At 35.3% G+C, this 19,268-nt stretch overlaps 1 protein-coding gene across 2 annotated transcripts in view; it reads right to left on the bottom strand.

Annotated features, from left to right (window-relative positions):
- Positions 1–257: 257 nt before the first annotated feature.
- ARL5B (ARF like GTPase 5B) overlaps positions 258–19,268 on the bottom strand; it is a 30,208-nt gene continuing 11,197 nt past the window's right edge. For both annotated transcript variants that reach the window (XM_008268289.4, XM_051820627.2), the window contains exons 2-6: positions 15,687–15,747; positions 14,004–14,151; positions 10,610–10,693; positions 9,332–9,483; positions 258–6,803 (exon numbers count right to left, since the gene is read on the bottom strand). In XM_008268289.4, coding sequence (XP_008266511.1) covers positions 6,755–6,803; positions 9,332–9,483; positions 10,610–10,693; positions 14,004–14,151; positions 15,687–15,747 — 494 coding nt within the window. In that variant the 3' untranslated portion in view covers positions 258–6,754. The remainder of the gene's footprint in view (positions 6,804–9,331; positions 9,484–10,609; positions 10,694–14,003; positions 14,152–15,686; positions 15,748–19,268) is intronic.

Here is a 19,268-nt window from a genome sequence, read left to right as displayed (position 1 = left end):
ATTATCTGCCATGTGGGAACAGAACAACTCAGTCTGGTTAGGAGAAAAGTAACTTTTGTTACTCCTCAGCATTAGTCTCTGCTCCACCTGTTCTAGGATCAGCTGTATTACTGACCTTGGGTGCAAGGAGCCCCCACCACCTCATCCTTGCAATAAAATTTCCTGTTCTTTGTTACCTTAGGTGAGTTTCCATCTCTTTGAACCAAAAGACTGTCAAAGATATTTTACCTTTAAAAGAAAACACTTGGTTCACTTCATACTGGAAAAGTAATTTATTATGACAAAAATAAAACTGTTGACTGACAACAAATGAATGTTACTATATTGCACCATGATTGCAAATAAGCCAAAACCTGTCTAAAAAATAAACATTCCAGAGCAAAGAGCATCCTTTTTACTTGGGTAAGTAGTCATGCAAGCAACTCATTATAACATAAGAAATAAAAAACCTCAGTACCAGCAACCTAAATTTAACATATAAAATAATCATTTCCTGACAGTACTGAAATCTTATAAGATGTTAAGATATGTCTTTAAACAGACCTACTATTAGAAGAACATGCTTTAAATAAATTTCAAGAAGTGATGAAGTCAAAGAATTAATTTGCTTGCTTTTAAATTCTCTGTTATATCAAACCAACAGTACATATGTCGGTTGCTTGATTGGGGTTCAGAAGCAGTTTCTGGTGACATTTTTCTTTCCTCTTCAATACTAGAAGGTCATAGAAATCCAATTCATAATTGTGATCTAATTCTGTCTTCTATTTGGCCAAGCTCATTAGCTCAGATAGTTTCAGAGTGCTTTGCAGGCAGAAAGCCTGAAGGTAGACAGATAGATAACCCAACCATTTATATTAAAGTCTTAAGAAATGAACATGAATAAGAATATAAACATTTTAAAGTAGGTTTACAGTCTGAGACTGGAACTTTACTGAATACAGGGCCTGCTGCTGCCACTGTATTGCTGTAAAGCACCAATTTGTACTAAGAAGCCAATGTATGATTACAGTCATTATTCTCTGATGAGAATAAATCCAAGAGCAAGGGCGTAACTGCTTTCAGTGTTTACTGTTTCTATTTTTTAAACCAAGCTCTATGGAATAGACAGAGTAAAATTTATAATCAGTCTTTAATAGGAAAAAATCATAACCATCATTTTATTAATTTTCACTGAAATAGAAATTTTTTTAAAATCACGTTGAAAGTTTCCATAATCACACTGAACAGTTTACTCCAAGAGAACAACACAAGGGCTTCAAAGCCTCTACATCTCCTGAGGGAAATATGATTACAATGATTATTAGTCTTCTATGAATAAGGCTAAAACAAGGAAATAAATCCTACACTGAAAGTCTTTTGATAGATTACCAATACCGAAGGCAATATATTCACAGTATAATATAATCAAACAAATTGAAGGGTTTCCCATTTTAATTTACTAATTAAATATTGACTCAACATTTGCCCATGTGCTTTACCGACAACTATATGTGAATCAGATAAAGCATGTTAGCCTTGCTGGTGGTAAACAAGAATGAAACAAAACCTAACAAATTTTCTAATGAATGTTATCCCTTAGTTATGGTTTTGCATATTTCAAAATACAGGCTGGGTCAGGGGAGCATTTATGGCATTGTACAACATTCCACAAATTTTAGCAAAGCACCTTATGAACTGAAAAATGAGGTAACTTTTTAATTGAAAATTTCAAAGTTTGTGCAAAAAGAATATGTCCTTTTAGACCTTTTTTTTTTTTAATTCCAAAAGCTATGCACAGCCCATTTTGTTATTTCTCCATCTCCAAGAGAAAATATAGATTACTGGTTTTTAAAAAATGCCAAAGATGCTTCTACATGATCATGGTCCTGAATACTAAAATTCTAAACAGTTTTCAATTTTTTTGCCACATCATATAAGCCATCTAATACTAGCACTTTCTATTAACTTTAACTGCCTTAAATGTTTTTTTGGTGGTGTTGTTGCCTTGTTTATATTTATTCGAGAGGCAGAAAGACAGCACGTAAGCTCCCAATGGCAAATTCACTCCCCAAACACTCTCAATGGCCCCTCACTGGGGCCAAACCTGAGAGCTGAGAGCTGAGAACTCACTCCATGTATTCCACCTGGGTGGCTGGGTCCCAATTACCTGAGGTATCACAGCTGCCTCCCAGGGTTTGCATTAGCAGGAAGCTGCAATCAGACAGGTATCAAACCCAGGCACCCTAATGTGGGAGGTCAGTCTCTTAACTGCCAGGCCAAACAACTGCCCCTTAATCTCCTTTTGAAGAATTTCTACTCCATCTTTGCCTTTACTTTCAAATGCTTTTGTTTTTAAGGTTTGATGCTAAACCTCCAAAGTAACATTTTTCAAACATTTCACCAAACCACAGACTTTAAAGCTGATTTTAGGCCAGCTGAACCCTACCATATTCCTACTTTAAAAATGTAGCTGAACACATTTTTATATTGACTTTTTCTGCTAACATTAGTTACTAAGAATAAAATATATTTTTTGGGGAACCTGGCTTTTTGATAATAGTCCTCACAATTAAATATGCATGAGACATGACTGGAAAACTAACTTTGAATATAAACCACTTTCAGATTTATGCAGACATTTGTACAATATTGACATTCTGGCAACATGGTCTTTTCAATATTGGTAAGTCAAACACAACTCTAGCTTGGGGCTGCATCTTAAGGGAACAGCCTCTGAACAAACTATTTCCATCCACTTATTAAAGCCAGAAAAATAAACAAGATAAATTCTCTACAATAGAGTATTCTCAGTATACACTGAAGTCTTACAGGCAGTTTACTTGCAGTTTCTTAGCAATATGGCTTATCTTTGCTTTGGCATTGTCTTTAGCTATTAGTTCACCTTAAGTTGTGCAGCAGTTAATAATTGAAACCATTTTTGCTTTTTGATTATATATATATAGAAAATAAAATGATAATGGTAGTGGGTATCAAATAGAAGATAAAAATGAGTTTCATTTCATATTATGTACATTTCCCTACTATTCCAGGGTTTTAAAATTTTGATAGTCACATCTAAGGATTTAGAATTTTAAAACCAAAAGACTTGTTAGATCTCTAGTTTGTTTAACTTCCTGAGTTTGGAAAAAAAAAATAAAATAAAAGAAAGGCCATGTAGAATTGTATTAGGTCAGCTAGACAGATGATAAATGGCCAAATTAAGATTCAAGCACAATATCCAACCAAATAAGAAGCAACAATGCTGACTCTTGAAGTGTCTTTACCCTGACAAAAAGTAAAAGTTCTTTTGGGATTGAATTAGATGTGGAAGTTTTTTGATCCAAATCCATAGATGAAGCTAAGACTCATAAAGTCAGTCCTAGATAAATACCCGTGAAATTTATGCACCTACCGGCATAATAGCAGGTTTTTCCAATAATATTGTTTTACACAATTAAGTATTAATGACTGCTCTTCACAAGCAATTCTGTGTATAATTTATCTTAACATACTACACCAAAAAGACCTTATAAAAAGCTTTTATTGTTTTCTTCAAATTTTTTTTTTGTTTTTGACTCTCACAACTCTTCAGAGAATACTGCTTGTAGTACTGCCAGTATCACCCACCGTTTCCATGAGGAAACAATTATTTTCTTTTTATGCTATAGAAAATGAAAGTTAAATTATGCTGAATCAAAAATGACTACAGCCAGAGGGGTGGTGCCCATTTAAAAGTTATTTCAAACAATGATATAAATTTAGTATTTTTTCTCTAATGAATATAGAATAAAAATAATTATACCTTTAATCATACTAACACAAGAGCCTAAAAGCAAAAATTACATATAATCCTTAGTTTTCAATATATATATATATTAATGTTTCAGGTTTTCAGGAATTAAATTACATTAATAATAAAAATAGTCATTATATTCATTGATAAAAGGGCCTGTTAATTCTGAGAGTTCTCAAATGGGCTCCAATAAGAACAAAGGAGTTAGAGCTGCTGATGAGCACACTAAGTTCAAAGTCAAGAAAATGCCATATATGAACTTGCAAAGGAAATTTTACATTTCAGTTATATTGATAAGATTTCAATTAACATTTAATTTCTTTATCCTCAAATTGAAACTAAAATGTAGAATAATCGGCAAATCATGTGTCTGGTTCCCTTGCTTTCCAACTTACCAGAAGCTGTGCTAGGCAGTATGAGGAGCTAAAAGCAGCAGCTGAAACTCAAATTATCCCATTGTTGACCTAGTTAATATGACTTCTGAATAACAGATACAGAATTTAGAACTTCTCTCAAAATATGAATAAAGGCACTAATCATAAATTTCTCTTTTTCACCAGATGATATCTTATAATTGGTTGATTTACAATGAATGTCAGAATCAGTGTTTTAGTATTAGATACTTGCTTAGGTTAAAACATTCTCTTGGAGTAAAGAATTGAGTCAGTTTTCTTATTACTGTAACAGGAAATCGGTAATGAAAACCTATAAAATACTTTTTAAATGTTTTACATTAATTTCCTAATCAAATGTTTCCCAACCATTGGTACAAAATTGACCTGGATGCCAATTTTACTTTCAACAAATGGCTGACACAAAGCACTCAAATCCAAAACTAACAGCATGTTCAAAAAAACTTTCAAAATAAACTGTATTGTAAAAATTAAATAGCAAATTTGAGTGTTACTAGCTGTTTGACAAAATACAATCAACTATTAAAAAACATTTTCAATATAATGCTGATGTGGTAATACAAAAAATAACCATATAATTTGATAGAAGAAAACTGAGCCAGCCAATCTTATTAGCTAGAAGAAGGCAGATAATTATCTCACAATAACAAACACTGTTATACTAAATACGCTTTTTTCAGGACAGCTTATGAGAATTCTCTTCAGTTCTCACAGTAAACAATATAACCAAACAGAAATTCAGGCAAAGTGTGCTTTAGGTAAATGTATTTTCTTAATTCCTACCTCACTTCCCATCACACATATATATCCATATATCGATTTATATCTGCTTTTCTCTTACATTCTTGATTATGGGTTACATTAAAAACTAAACTAAATTAAACTTACAATCTACTTGGTACAGAATAACTAAGAAAAACATTCAAAACAAAACGGTATCTCCCAAAGTCCAAAAAGCTTTCCTCTGGTAATTTTTCATGTGCTATCACTAAATAGAAACCAGCAAAATGTTATCACATTCAACTAAACAAATTCAACTAAATATGATAATAAGTAACCTGAAAAAAGCAAAATTGAAATCAACTTACACATAAAAATTGAAAAAATACCACATTTGAACAGGTATTTTGATATTATGAACACTGAATCTCCATTTTTGATTCTAAGGAATACTGCAAGATGAAGTATTTTCTTAAAGTGTGCATTTTACCCCTTTCATTACAGCAAAATCACACAATTTAAATAAACAGAATTGAAATTGCAATAGTTATCTTCCCTCTTATGAAGGTATACACCATTTAGATTATTTTTCATATCAGTCAACTGCCTTGAAAACTTATTGCTATCCAATAAATACACTTTTGAAGATTAGGACTTTAATTTTAATTGTTTCTTAATTTGTAAGTTTTTGAGAATATTAGCTGTCTCATATTTTAAAAGCTAAGATGAAACTCAGCAATTTTCTATAAAATTTTGAGCACTCAGGCCTAACTACGAAGATGGCAACTGTTTCAAGTCTATGGCAAGGACAATACCCTCAAGTAGGTATCAGAAAATTGCATGGTTTAAGTAATATACTGCTGGTGGCAGAAATGCTATGACAGATACTTCTTTCATTTTTAATAAAATGGACTGTTCATGCTTCTACTTTAGTTATGGCCCAAATCAGATGCGATGTCTTGTGCAAATAAAAGGACTGAAATATTTGCTGATAAAAGTTATTTGTAAATTGATAGTAAAATATACTCTAATATTTTCATTTTACTGCTGGTATTCTTTAATAACTTCTGGTAATTATATATGCATTGAATAATGTGACCTGAAAATATCAGATTTATCCAATATTTACCATCAAAGGTGGGCTTTCAAATAAATGTTACTTTGATCTGTTTTTGACCAAATGTTGTAAGCAAAAAAGTGAACTTCATTCCTTTAGATCTAAAAACAGCCTACTTAATTTGCAGGCTAATAGCAACTTAAAATTATTTCATGACTTCCAATAATGGGGAAATTTGAAGGCAAGTACTCATAATGTTTAATCTTCCTTACATATAGCTTCTAGGCAGATTTCTTATAATAAATTCTATCCAAAAGATGAATGGTTTATAGAGTGAGCAAATAATTAGTGCTGGAGCAATTTGCAAGTGGTACCTGATGATTCCTACTACTACTCTGTGAAACCAGTAATTATCTGGTTAGGAGGGAGTGGTGGTCAAGAATTTAAATAAATTGGTAATTAAAGTTATAACAATACTTAAGAAAATGTTAAACATATGACAAATATTTCTTACAAGGCAGTCATTGAGTAATTAGAATAAGCAGTCAGAAGAATTCTGTCGCAGAAAACAGAGTAATACATTATGTTCATCAAACTGAATATTAGTGCATTTAAAAAAAAGTTAAGAAAAAAATCTTTTATGTTCCAGTTCAGCTGCACTTGATTCAAGTGTTGCTCATAGAGGTTTGTGTTGTTATAAATTAAACATGCTGCTGCCTTAGCAGCCAAAGGTACTAGGAAAAAATGTTCATGTCACAGAATAAATAGAGGAGTCTCTTTGAAGCAGAAAAGTTATCTCACACCAATCCGGGAAGTCATCCACTCCAGACCTTGGCATAATCTTAAACAAAAGCAGAAAAATGTTCAAAATTAAAAACTTAATGCTTAAAAACTGAAAGTACACTTACTATCAACCAAAGGTTGACACTATAATCACTATATACTTCAGTGACAACATTAAATTAAAACTATAATATGTAAAATGGAAGGTTCACTTAAACAAAATGATCTTAATCAGCCAAGTAATACAAATTTTTTCAGTGTTATTTTGAAGACTGTAAATACTAAGCCCTGCCAGTACCAAACCTTCAAAATGAACCAAAATTGACCAACAGAGAAAAGACGGTAGAAATTTCACCTTACCCTCTACATTCTAAAGAATGGAATGCTTACAGCCCAGTCTTTATTTTTTTTTTTAATTGATTTATTTATTTGAAAGGTAGAGCTATAGAGAGGCATAGGCATAGGCAGAGAGAGAGAAGTCTTCCATCCCCTAGTTCACTCCCCAAAAAGCCACAACAGCACAGTCCTAAAAACTGGGCAAGGGGCCAGGGCCGTGGCTCACTTGGTTAATCCTCCGCCTGCGGTGCTGGCATCCCATATGGGCCTAGTTCTAGTCCCAGTTGCTCCTCTTCCACTCCAGCTCTCTACCTGGCCATGGAGGGCAGTGGAGGATGGCCCAAGTGCTTGGGCCCCGGCACCCACATGGGAGATCAGAAGGAAGCACCCGGCTCCTGGCTTCGGATCAGCGCAGCGCCAGCCATAGCAGCCATTTGGGGAGTGAACCAATGGAAGGAAGACCTTTCTCTCTGTCTCTCTCTCTTTCACTGTCTATAATTCTACCTGTCAAATTGAAAAAAAAAAAAAAGGGCAAAGATCTACACATAGCTATTATGTTGCAAACTTTTTTTTTAAGATTGATTGATTTATTTATAAGTCAGTGAGAGCGAGAGACTGAGATCTTTCATCCACTGGTTCACTCTCCAAATGCCTGCAACAGCTAGGGCTGGCCTAGATTGAAGCCAGGAACCAGGAACTTAATCTGGGTCCTTCACATGGAGCTACCATCCAAGGAATATTGGCAGGAAGCTGGATCAGAAGAGGGGCACTCTGGACTTGAACTGGATACTGGCATCTCAAGTAGTGGCTTAATTAGTAGTGTCAGAACACCAGACCCCAACAAGCTATTTTTAATATGACAAAAACTAACAATGCTGATTTGAGTATAAGTAAGTTCTTGGCTATAGACCAGGTAATATAAGGTAAACAACACTTGGGTTCTCCTTGTCCTCGTATGTACACTGAAATTCTTAGGAAAGGAAGAGTATGTTATAATGTTATAATGAGAATTGTCTCAAATATTTATTATATAGGAGTATGCATCTCAAAAGGACTCCTAAATGAAGGAGATCTACTCTTGTGGAAAGCTGGGAGTTTAAGGTCTAAGTTTTTTTGTTGAAAATATGAGATTTCTTTAAAGCTTCTTTGTTAATTCAGTTGACATTAGTTATCTTTCAGTTAGTAAATGATAAAAGTAACAACAAACACAAGATTGTGAAAACTGAATTCAAAAGTTTATTATGGTATTCTGCTTTTTAAAGACTGATTGATTTATTTGAAAGGCAGAATTACAGAGACAGAGATCTTCCATCTGCATCCCTGGTTTATTCCCCAAATGACCACAAAGGCTGGAGCTGGGCTGATCAGAAGCCGAGAGCCAGGAACTTCATTTGAGTCTCCCACAAGGGTGCAGGCACCCATGTACTTAGGCCATCTTCTGCTTCTTTCTCAGGCACATCAGCAGGGTGCTGATTTGGAAGTGGAGCCCCCAAGAATCAAACCGCTGCACATATGGGATGCCAACACTGCAGGCAGCAGTTTTACACATATACTGCGCCATAGCACCAGCCCCTTATTGTGATATTTTTAAAGCAAAGCGTTACACTTACATTAAGTTATTTCAGAAAGGGCGGGGGTGTTTGGCACACTGGTTAATATGCCACCAGGGATACCTGCATCCCATATTGGAATGCCTTGGCTCAAGTTCTGGCTCCACCCTCCAGTCTAGCTTGCTGTTAATGTGCACCTGAGAGGCAGCAGGAGATGGCTTACATAGCTGGGTTCCTGCCACCTACAAGCAAAACCCAGATTGTGTTTCTGGATCCTAGCTTTGTCCTGGACCAGCCCTGGCCAAGCAATGAATCAGCAGATGGGAGATCTCTCTCTCTCTCTCTCTCTCTCTCTCTCTCTCTCTCTCTTTCTCTCTGCCTTTCAAATAAATGCTTCAGATTGGCGCAGCTCCGGCTCTTGCGGCCAATTGGGGAGTGAACCATCAGATAGAAGACTACTCTCGCTCGCTCACTCTCTGCCTCTCCTCTCTCTGTGTAACTCTTTCAAATAAATAAATAAATCTTTGGGAAAAAAAGTAATTTCCACCTTGTAATCCTAAAACACAACACACAACATATCTTTAAGAATAGCAACAACAAAACAGATAGGAGCCAAGAAGAAAACAACACATTAGCATATAAAAAAACTAGAAGAAATCTGAAAGAAGCCGCAATTCCCCTAAGACTGATCAACACTTACCCTTCTCCCGTTAAAGCACAGCAGGACTGAATGTGCCATGGATGATCCTTAATTGAACTAAGGGTGAGGTATTTAGAGATTTCAGCTGCTGTCATACACCCTTTCATATCCTGTTTATTTGCAAAGATAAGAACTGCAGCCTTCCTTAAATCCTGCAATTAACAAAATATTCCTAGTAAATAAAATATCACAAGTCAAAATAAACTGATGAAACAGAAGGACAAAATCTATTCTGTTGGACAGTTAGAAAATAATCTCACATAACCTTGATTTAACGATTCATTCCAACAAGGATTTAATTTAAACTAGATAATTATATTACTAATTCTTGGCCAAAAGGGTCACACTAAAAAGAAAATAAACCTGAAACCTAAATATTAACTGCAAACTATACAAGCAATATTCTAATGGGAACATATGATAGTATGTTATCAAATACTATAGTTTCTCCAAAATGTAAACTATTATAGTAGATGTGAGAGCTGGGCAATATTTACTATTTACTAGTATTTATATAAACTTAGGCTCCTGGATTAATGTTTGCTGTTGCATTTTTAATATTATCCAAATGTTAGAAATAAACTTTGTGGTCATTAATAGAAAAGACCAAATGTGGTATATTCATACAGAATATTACAGTTAAAAGGAATGAACTAAAGCTGTATTAACATATATAAATCATAACGTTGTATGAACAAAAGCAAGTTATGGAAAAAATGCACATTATGATACCATTATATAGTAGTTCAAGAACATGGAATACAGTATGTACAACTTAGATACACAAAAATGTAGTAAAATTATAATAAGATTAGCAACAATAATAACCACTTTAAGGATACTAGCTACTTCTGAGAAAAAAAGGAGAAAAAATCAGATTGGAGAGGTCTTGTATCTGGTGTCTTATGTTAAATGATGAGTGCATGAACGTGTTTTTATTGGGTTAGATTTTCCATATACTCAAATTATTCATTAAAAGACTTTTAATCATAAACTCTGGGGGGAAGACAGAATTTTCCTTTTTCTTACTCCATTTATAGAAATTAAGGCATGCATAAATGGTTTTAACTTTGAAAAATCTTTGCAGTAACAGTAGTGGTTTACAAATTAATGTTTTAAGTTTGACAAAGTAATGAAAAATTCTGTCTGTGAGACTTCTAATTTAATACTCACACATCAAGTTTTGCTAATGATGAAAAAGCCAACATCACATCAATCTTTGTAAAAAAGGAAAACCACTGCACAGATACTTTACTAAGATTTGCTTTCAAAATTTACCTCATGAGCCAACATTCTGTATAATTCTTCTTTTGTAATAGCTAGTCGTTCCCTGTCAATGCTATCAACTACAAGAATGATGAACTAGAAGACAAAAACAAACAAAAAAAAGAGAACAAGATGTTGGAAAGTCTTTTGCAGTTCTACCCAAGTGACATACATACTTTCTTTATATTATCATTACTATAAAACATGAACTGCTATTTTATCATAAAGATTGTACTATTACTGACTCACATCAAGCAGTAAAACCCAAATATTTATAGTAAGAAAACAGTAATTCATAACTTTAATAAACAAATACCATGTCCAAGACAGTTTCACTGTCTTTAAAGTACTCTACTTAATCTTTCATTTAAGCAATCAATAATTGTTTAGTTATTTATGTTTAAGACAGTCTTTGACCTATTAGAAAGTTAGTCTGAAAGATAGACACATTTTTAAAAGCTAATGAATAACACATCTTAAAAATAAAAATTTATTTATTTGAAAGTCAGAGTTACAGAGAGAGAGGGAGAGAAACCGAGAGAGATCTTCCATCTGCTGTTTCACTCCCCAGATGGTTACAATGGCCAACCCAGGGCCAGGCCAAAGCCAGGAGCCAGGAGCTTCATCTAGGACTCCTACATGGATGGCAGGGGCCCAAGTACTTGAGCCATTCTCTGTTGCTTTTCCCAGGCCATTAGGGAGCTGGACTGGAAATGGAGCAGCCAGGACATGACCAGCATCCAAGTGAGATGCTGGTGCTAAAGGCAGGGGTTTTACCTACTATACCAGAATGCCCTAAATAAGGTACCTTAAAAAAAATCAACAGCAAAAGCTCTAGAAAAAAATGTGTTAAAATTATATAGTTGGGCATTAATATGCTAAAGGAACATACAGGTAAAATGAAAGACGAGAGCTAGGAGTAGTGGAGAAATCTGTTGGTTAAGGTGTACATGGAAGAAAAGAAGGTAGAAAAAGGACACTAAAAATTCAAGCAACTTCAAGTGACTAAATAAAGGCAATTTTGATAAGCAAAACTAAAAAAAAAGCATAGTGAGAAAAGTCCCCTAAATTGAGCATATTTTGCAGAAGAATAAGAAATTAGATTAAGTGGTGCTAAAGATTATATGCCGTAGGGGAATGATGCAAAATAAATTGAGACAGAGTAGAATCAGGCTATAGAGATGACTTTAAAATTAGGGAGGGACAACAAGAGTAATTTGAATGTAAACAGAGACAGGCATAGAAAGGGATAAAAAGAAAAAGAGAAAGAAATACAGCAAAGTCAGAACAGACAAAGTATGGAATAGTATTTGGCGGACAAGGAAAGGAAGGAGTCAGGAAATGGTCAGCACCTGTAATTCTGTGCATTATAATGCAGAATTGTAGCTTTTCAGGATGACTGACTCCCGAATGTAAAAAATTCTCAAAAAGCAAGATGACAACGAAGAACAAATACCGAAACACAGAGAAAAGATCTCTACTTGGGACCTGCAATTGCAAATGCTATGTGCTATGCTGGCGTGCCTCAGTAAAGGTCTTTGTTATCTGTAGTAAGTTTGATATTCTTGTAGAAATAGTTTATTGAAAGAACATTTCATACAAAAAGGAATCAGCAATAACACATCTCTTTCTGAACCCATGTGAAGTCATCTAAGCTTTTCACCATTTTCTGTTTTTTGTTTTTTTTTTTTTCCCAAGACTTATTTATTTATTTGAAAGGTAGAGTTATAGAGAGAGAGAGGCAGAGGCAGAGAGAAATCTTCCATTCGTTGTTTCACTCTCCAAATGGCCATAATGGCCGGAGTTGGGCTGATCCAAAGTCAGGAGCCAGGAGCTTCTTCTGGGTCTCCCACATAGGTACAGGAACCGAAGCACCTGGGCCATCTTCCACTGCTTTCCCAGGCCGTAAGCAGAGAGCTGATCAGAAGAGGAGCAGCCAGACTTCAAGCTGGTGCCAATATGGGATGCTGGAGGAGGCCTAGCCTACTACGCCACAACACTGGCTCCTCGAACACTATACTTTTAAAATGCCTTAAGTACACATGGACCATCTATAATGAACTTGAACCTATTTACCACAGATAATTGCTATTTTCACATCTGGAATCACATGGTGAAATGCTGTTCTTCCCTTATTTTCTAACATATTCTTGATTCAGAATATTAGTTTAATGTATAAATGTATATTAAGCTATGCTAAAACCAATTTTCTGCCTGCCTTCTTAAATAAAATAACCACAAGTGCTAAATATCTATGCTGTACCATCCTGTTTACTATTTACACATTACACAAAGGAACTGGCATTGCAGTACAGCAGGTTAAGGCACAGAGTTAACTCCTGTGCAAAGCTGGCATCCCATATAGGAGCACTGGTTTGAGTGCTGGCTGCTCCATATCCAATTCAGCTCCGTATTAATAATGTACTTGGGAAAGCAACAGAAGATAACCCAACAACCTGGGCCCTGACAACCATGTGGGAGACATGGATGGAGTTTCAGGCTCCTAGATTTGTTTGGCCAGGCTCAGCTCCAACCATTTTGGTCAAATGGAGAGTGAACTATGGATGGAAGACCCACCACCCACCTTCCTCTGTGCCACTCTGCCTTTCAAATAATTAAAATAAATCTTAAAACATATTCATACGCTATTAGTCTAAATCTAGAAGAATACACGGTTTTTATAATTAAATAGGAAACTGTGTTTAGCAAAAATTCCTTTTGTTATATTCCTCCTCCCTTGCTTTCCCCCAACTCAAATTTTTAAAAGGTTTCATTTTAGAGAAAGTAACTGGTGAAGTGCACCTCTTTGTAAAGAAAAATTACATGGATGCCAAAAGCACTCTAATATTCTCAAAGATAAACCTCTCTCAACAGCATTGCATGGTCTTGGAAGAGAAATAAAAGCAGAAATAGAAGATATTCCAGATTTGTTTGTTCAGGCTGGCTCTGAACTAACAAATAATAAATGACAATGCCTTCCAGGAGATGGTCTGCAAATCAATTTTTTAAAAAATAAAATAAAATCTCATCACAATTTTGAATGTTGAACTCATGTTATTCGAAAAGCTTTTATTAAATTATTCTTAAAGTATGTTATTTCCCTCTAATCAGAGCTTTAGCAAGTTGTGAGCTCTAAGAAAACATAATGTAATTTCTCCTGTGTCAAGTTTCTCCATGCTTGGAGATAGTATAGTGAGGATAAACTGCGAGCTTGGCCAACAGTAAACACTGCAGTAATAACTGATCCTAATACTTTTTTTATTTGCCTTTTTTCTTTTATTTGACTTCCTTACAAAAAAGGATCTTACTGAAAAGCAACTGTTAATATGTCTTTTGTATAGCATACCTATTTCTGCATTTGCTCTTTGGTTCTTTTTATTAAAATTCAAAAGTGTTCTTAGCATACCTCTGTGTTTGAGTAATATGTGTTCCAGGATGACCGCAGTGACTCCTGACCACCAATATCCCACATAAGAAAATGAGTATTTTTCACAACTATTTCTTCAACATTGCTTCCTATGGTTGGAGAAGTATGAACCACTTCATTCATTAAGCTGTTGAAAGACAGATATCATAAAAACTCCTTTGTAAATCTAAACATGAAGCAAGTTTTAACTCTACAATTTTTAAGATAGATTAACCTTTATTTATGAGCACCAATGACAGTAATCATTTGCATGAAAATAGAAACTTGGAGAACTTTTGTGCAAATAAACATTTAGATAAATTATAACTCTTGAAGGAAAAATAATTTTTGTTTTTTACTGATAGAAAGAACTGAAGGCTTGATTCAGAACACAGTTGTTTGAGTCTGCATTTCTGTGGCTCCCAATCCTAACATCATGCATTGTTATCAGATGAGAACCAATGCTTCATCCTGAAAAAATAAGTTTGTGGGTGACTGTGACACTAATACTTGCAAAGTGGTAAACACTGGATGGTAGGCTATCCATGATTTTGAAGACCGTCTATCTATGAAAACTGAGACTTGGCTCAGCTATAAAAATTAGTTCAGCCTTAGTAACCTAAGCTACAGTCTTAAAAAGATGAGGCCATGGACAAATGAAAATGTTACTTAAAATTAACTATATTTAGACTACTGATGCTTATACCAGTTGTACAACCATAATCATTGTTACATTAATTAATATACAAAATCAATATTTAGTTATAATAGGCTAGTACTACATTGGATGAGGCTTACAATTCTCTCTTTTGGGTTTTACACACACTTTTGAAGTTATGTGCAAAATTATTCAATGAAGACAATCAGTTTCTGAAATGTCTGTATTCTGACTGAAGACTAACTCACATAAAAATACTTTGCGACCAATAAATGAAAATGTTTTAAGAAAACAAGCAGATCTTCTACTTTGAAAGAACATGTCATAAATTTAGCAAAAGTAGCAGAAGAAAATGTTAAACATTGGTTAAGTATTTTTTGGTGGGCTGCATGTACTTCTAAGGCAAGGTGAGGTGGGAAGAGGTTACAGGTACACAGTGGTGAGACTTATAACTGTTAAAAAAGATCATTTCATTGGCAATGAAAGATAATGGGAGATATTTTGACAAGTGGATTTGACAAGTGGCTGTTAAATTTCCTTAAAGATAAGTATTGCACTTCTCTGAAAGTTTCAAGTCTTTCTTTTTTTCTTGTTTATAGCAGTGTTTTCAAGGTGACTGTCATTTCTTTTGATGCAATGCCTCTGGCTTTGTTAAATTCCAAAGCTATCAGAAGAATAGCAGTAGATTCCTAGAGATATCAATCTATTCACAGGAAACCTAGTGTGACAGGATCTAAGTGGAATCCACTTGACTGCCTCTCAGCACTATAACATGTGCTTTATTTATTCTGCTTTACTATGAATTCTTTCAAGGCCAGAGAAAGTGTGATGAGTGTTTGTTGAGACTTTAGCATACAGTAGTTTATTTCCCTTGTTGTTTTGAAATTTTGTGTTTAGAAATGTAAAACAGTGAATGCTTAAATTTTCCTATCATATTATAAAACTGAATAAGAATGTTATTATTAATTATAAAAAGTTTCAATAAGTGAAATAATAAAAACTGTTAAATAAACACCCATACTTACAATTGATAAAGAATGGTGGTTTTCCCTGCATTATCCAGTCCCACTATAATTACTTTGTGTTCTACAAAAAGAAAGCAAACCATAAACATTTAATAATGCTTCAAACTACAATTATATGTTTTCAACAATATTAATTGGCTTGTTAATTCAAATCATTTCCTGTATATCTGCTATTAGACTGCTAAAATACTGAAACTTTATGATGCCAAGGCTGCTTGTCTTTGGTGAGGTAATCTATGAGTATTTGTGATGATCTCTAGTTTTCGTAATGTAAGACAGTATGAGAGACTGGTAAGAAGAAAACACAGGAAAACTTGGTCATTTATATTAGATTTTGTGGAGGTGGGTCTCAAATATTCACCTAAATGACATTAAGACTCATAAGTCAAAATTTTTTTTTCAGTTAAAAGTTTCCCCTGATCAAATTAATTAGGCTGTTTTTACACCTAAAAGCTTTGTCAGTTCCATATACCAGGATTTTATTATTTCCTCTATTTAAAAATCCCATTTTAAAGCTTAAAGCTAAAATGTTTCCCCATCACTAAGACACACATATGATCAAGCAGTTTTTCATTCCTCCCACTAATTTAAAGATGTAAGCATTTACTTAGTCTCTAATATTTTTCAGTCTGGGTTCTGTAAGTCTTCTGAGCTGATACTGTTTCTGCTCTTTGTTCAATGAAAAATCTCTTCCAGTCCTTTCCTCCTTCTGGTGCCACTTTCATAAAGTTATTTTGTTTGATGGTTTTTGGCCTGAAGTCTGTTTTGAATAGAGAGAATGTTGCCGGCGCTGTGGCGCAGCAGGTTAACGCCCTGGCTTGAAACACCAGCATCCCATATGGGCACCGGTTCTAGTACCGGCTGCTCCATTTCTAATCCAACTCTCTGTGGCCTGGGAAAGCAGTAGAAGCCCTTGGGCCCCTGCACCCTCGTGGGAGACCCGGAAGAAGCTCCTGGCTCCTGGCTTTGGATCGGCACAGTTCCGGCTGTTGCAGCCACCTGGGGAATGAACCATCGGATGGAAGACCTTTCTCTGCCTCTCCTCTCTCTGTGTAACTCTTTCGAATAAATAAATAAATCTAAAAAAAAAAAAATAGAGAACAACTCAATATCATCTTCCCTGCGTTGTAACACATATGGATATATTAAAGATTTCCATTCTCCATAGAACACCTAGAAAGTTACTTGAGAACCTGGACAGGGTATGGAAGAAAAAAACAAAAGAACCACATCACAGTCAGTTTGAGGCCAATGGTGGCACATCTCATATCAAAACTCTGCTCTTCTGGATACCCTCTAATGAATGTCAAAATTCTGATGATACATTTACTCAAGTATCAGTTTATATCCTAAGTCTTCATACTGCAACAGCCAATTGAAGAGGAGCCATAATTTACACAAATGTTCTCGAGTCAACAAATCATCTTTGTATCTTCCTATACCTGTACACTGCAGGTACTGCCCAGATAGTACTGCAGAATAAACAGACACGGTCCTGTGGAAGGGTTATTTTCATTATGGCAAAAGCTGCTTTGTAAAATAAAACAAACAACGAAGTTTGCTTATTGTTAACTCACTGTAATTCTCCTTCTTTTACTCTTTTGATTCATATCCCTTAATTTTTAATGGAGCCAGTCCTGAAGTGTTGACATTTGTTCTTTGTAGTGCAATGACAAGACTGTGACAATAACTGTGACATCTGTAATTAAGAAGGGCTGGCACTGTGGCACAATGAGCTAGGCTGCTGCTTGCAATGCGGCATCCTATATCAGAGACCAGAATTGAGTCCCAGTTGCTCTGCTTCCTGCTAATGTACCTGGGAAGGCAGAACAGGACAGCCTATGTACTTGCGTCCCTATCATCTGTACGGGAGACCTGAATGGAGTTCTAGACTCCTGGCTTCTGCCTGTATCAGCCAGCCTAGCCATTGCGGCATTTGGGGAGAGAACCAGTGGATGGAAGATCTTTTTCTTTCTCCCTCTATCACTCTGCCTTTCAATTAAATCTTTTTTTTTTTTAAAGTACATAAATAAAGCAAGGACTTTACTCTCAAGACCGTTAAAGCTGAATATGTAAACAAACACTTACAAAATAGCATCATGAGTACAGAATAATAGAGGTATTGCTCCAACTTTAGTATATGTGTTGCTGAAACAAGCACTATACAGAAGTATAATATGGTAATATTCTTAAGGATAAGAGAGATCTAGAATCCGACTGTCAGCAAAGGAAGGTCAATAACAAAAAGGAATATTCAGTGTCATTCTAAGTGTTTTTGCATGCATTACACAATTTAATCCTCATAATCATTCCATGAGAAAGTGATACCACTTCTTATTTTACTGATGAGGACTGAGTCTTAGGTCGAATAACTTGCCCAAGGTCACACTGAGAAGAACACAAGAATCTTGGCCAGGTACTTGATTCCCAAGGTAGTACTCTAAAATATTAAACTACTAAACAATGTTTTACCTCCCTGGCCATCTTTTAACATTATTTATGTATTAGTGGCAGACAACACATAAATACAATGTTTGAAGAGATATTACATTTTAGCTCTTCATTAACATTCTTTTCAATTTTAAAGAAATGCTTTAAAGGTAAATCTTTAGAGTATTTAAAATATAGTTTGTCTTCTAGAAGCTTAGTGCTTAAGGGAAAGATGGCCATGTTCCATGTGCTAGCTTGTCCTCAATTTAGTAGTAAATATAGGAAAATATACTTTATTACTTTTTTTGTTTGTTTGGCTAATGGTCTCCCAATGAGAGGCATCGATACCATTGTGACAAAACTGAGTGTTAACAGTCAAAGGAATAGTTTCTCGGCTAGAACAACAACAACCTTTTGGTAAACCAGGGAATTAAAACAAGAAGAGCAAAGGGACTAAGTAGGTAGAACACTATACAGTCACAGGTGGAGTTGAAGGTAAGAGTGTAAGCAGATACTGAAGATCTATTTCCCAGCTCACTGAACAAAAGTGATGATAAAAAGGCTGATTCAGGAAGAATATACTGAAACCGATGTAACGTTTTTTAGTTATCTAGAACACTCCAATGCTGCCCTAGGGAAGGCTATGATCATGGACAATCTATTCCATGGTTTTCAAATTTGAACACGACACAGTTAAGAAATATATTTTACAGGGACAGGTGTTTTGGTGTGGATAAATACGGGGCACAGGGGCCGGTGCCATGGCTCACTAGGTTAATCCTCCACCTGCAGCATTGGCATCCCATATGGGCACCGGTTTCTATTCTCGGTTGCTCCTCTTCCAGTCCAGCTGTCTGCTGTGGCCTGGGAAGGCAGTGGAGGATGGCCCAAGTGCTGGGGCCCCGGCACCCGCATGGGAAACCAGGAAGAAACTTCTAGCTCCTGGCTTCAGATTGGCACAGCAGTTCCAGCTGTTGCAACCATTTGGAGAGTGAACCAACGGAAGGAAGATCTTTCTCTCTGTCTCTCTCTCTCTTCTCTCTCTCTCTCACTGTCTGTAAACTCTACCTGTCAAATAGATAAATAAAAAAAATCTAAAAAAAAAAAAAATTGGGGCGCAGCAGGTTAAAGCACCACTTGGATGTTGTATAC

This window comes from Oryctolagus cuniculus, chromosome 13 (assembly GCF_964237555.1).
Source record: "Oryctolagus cuniculus chromosome 13, mOryCun1.1, whole genome shotgun sequence".
Taxonomy (NCBI): domain Eukaryota; kingdom Metazoa; phylum Chordata; class Mammalia; order Lagomorpha; family Leporidae; genus Oryctolagus; species Oryctolagus cuniculus.
This window is presented reverse-complemented; position numbering and strand designations above follow the sequence as displayed.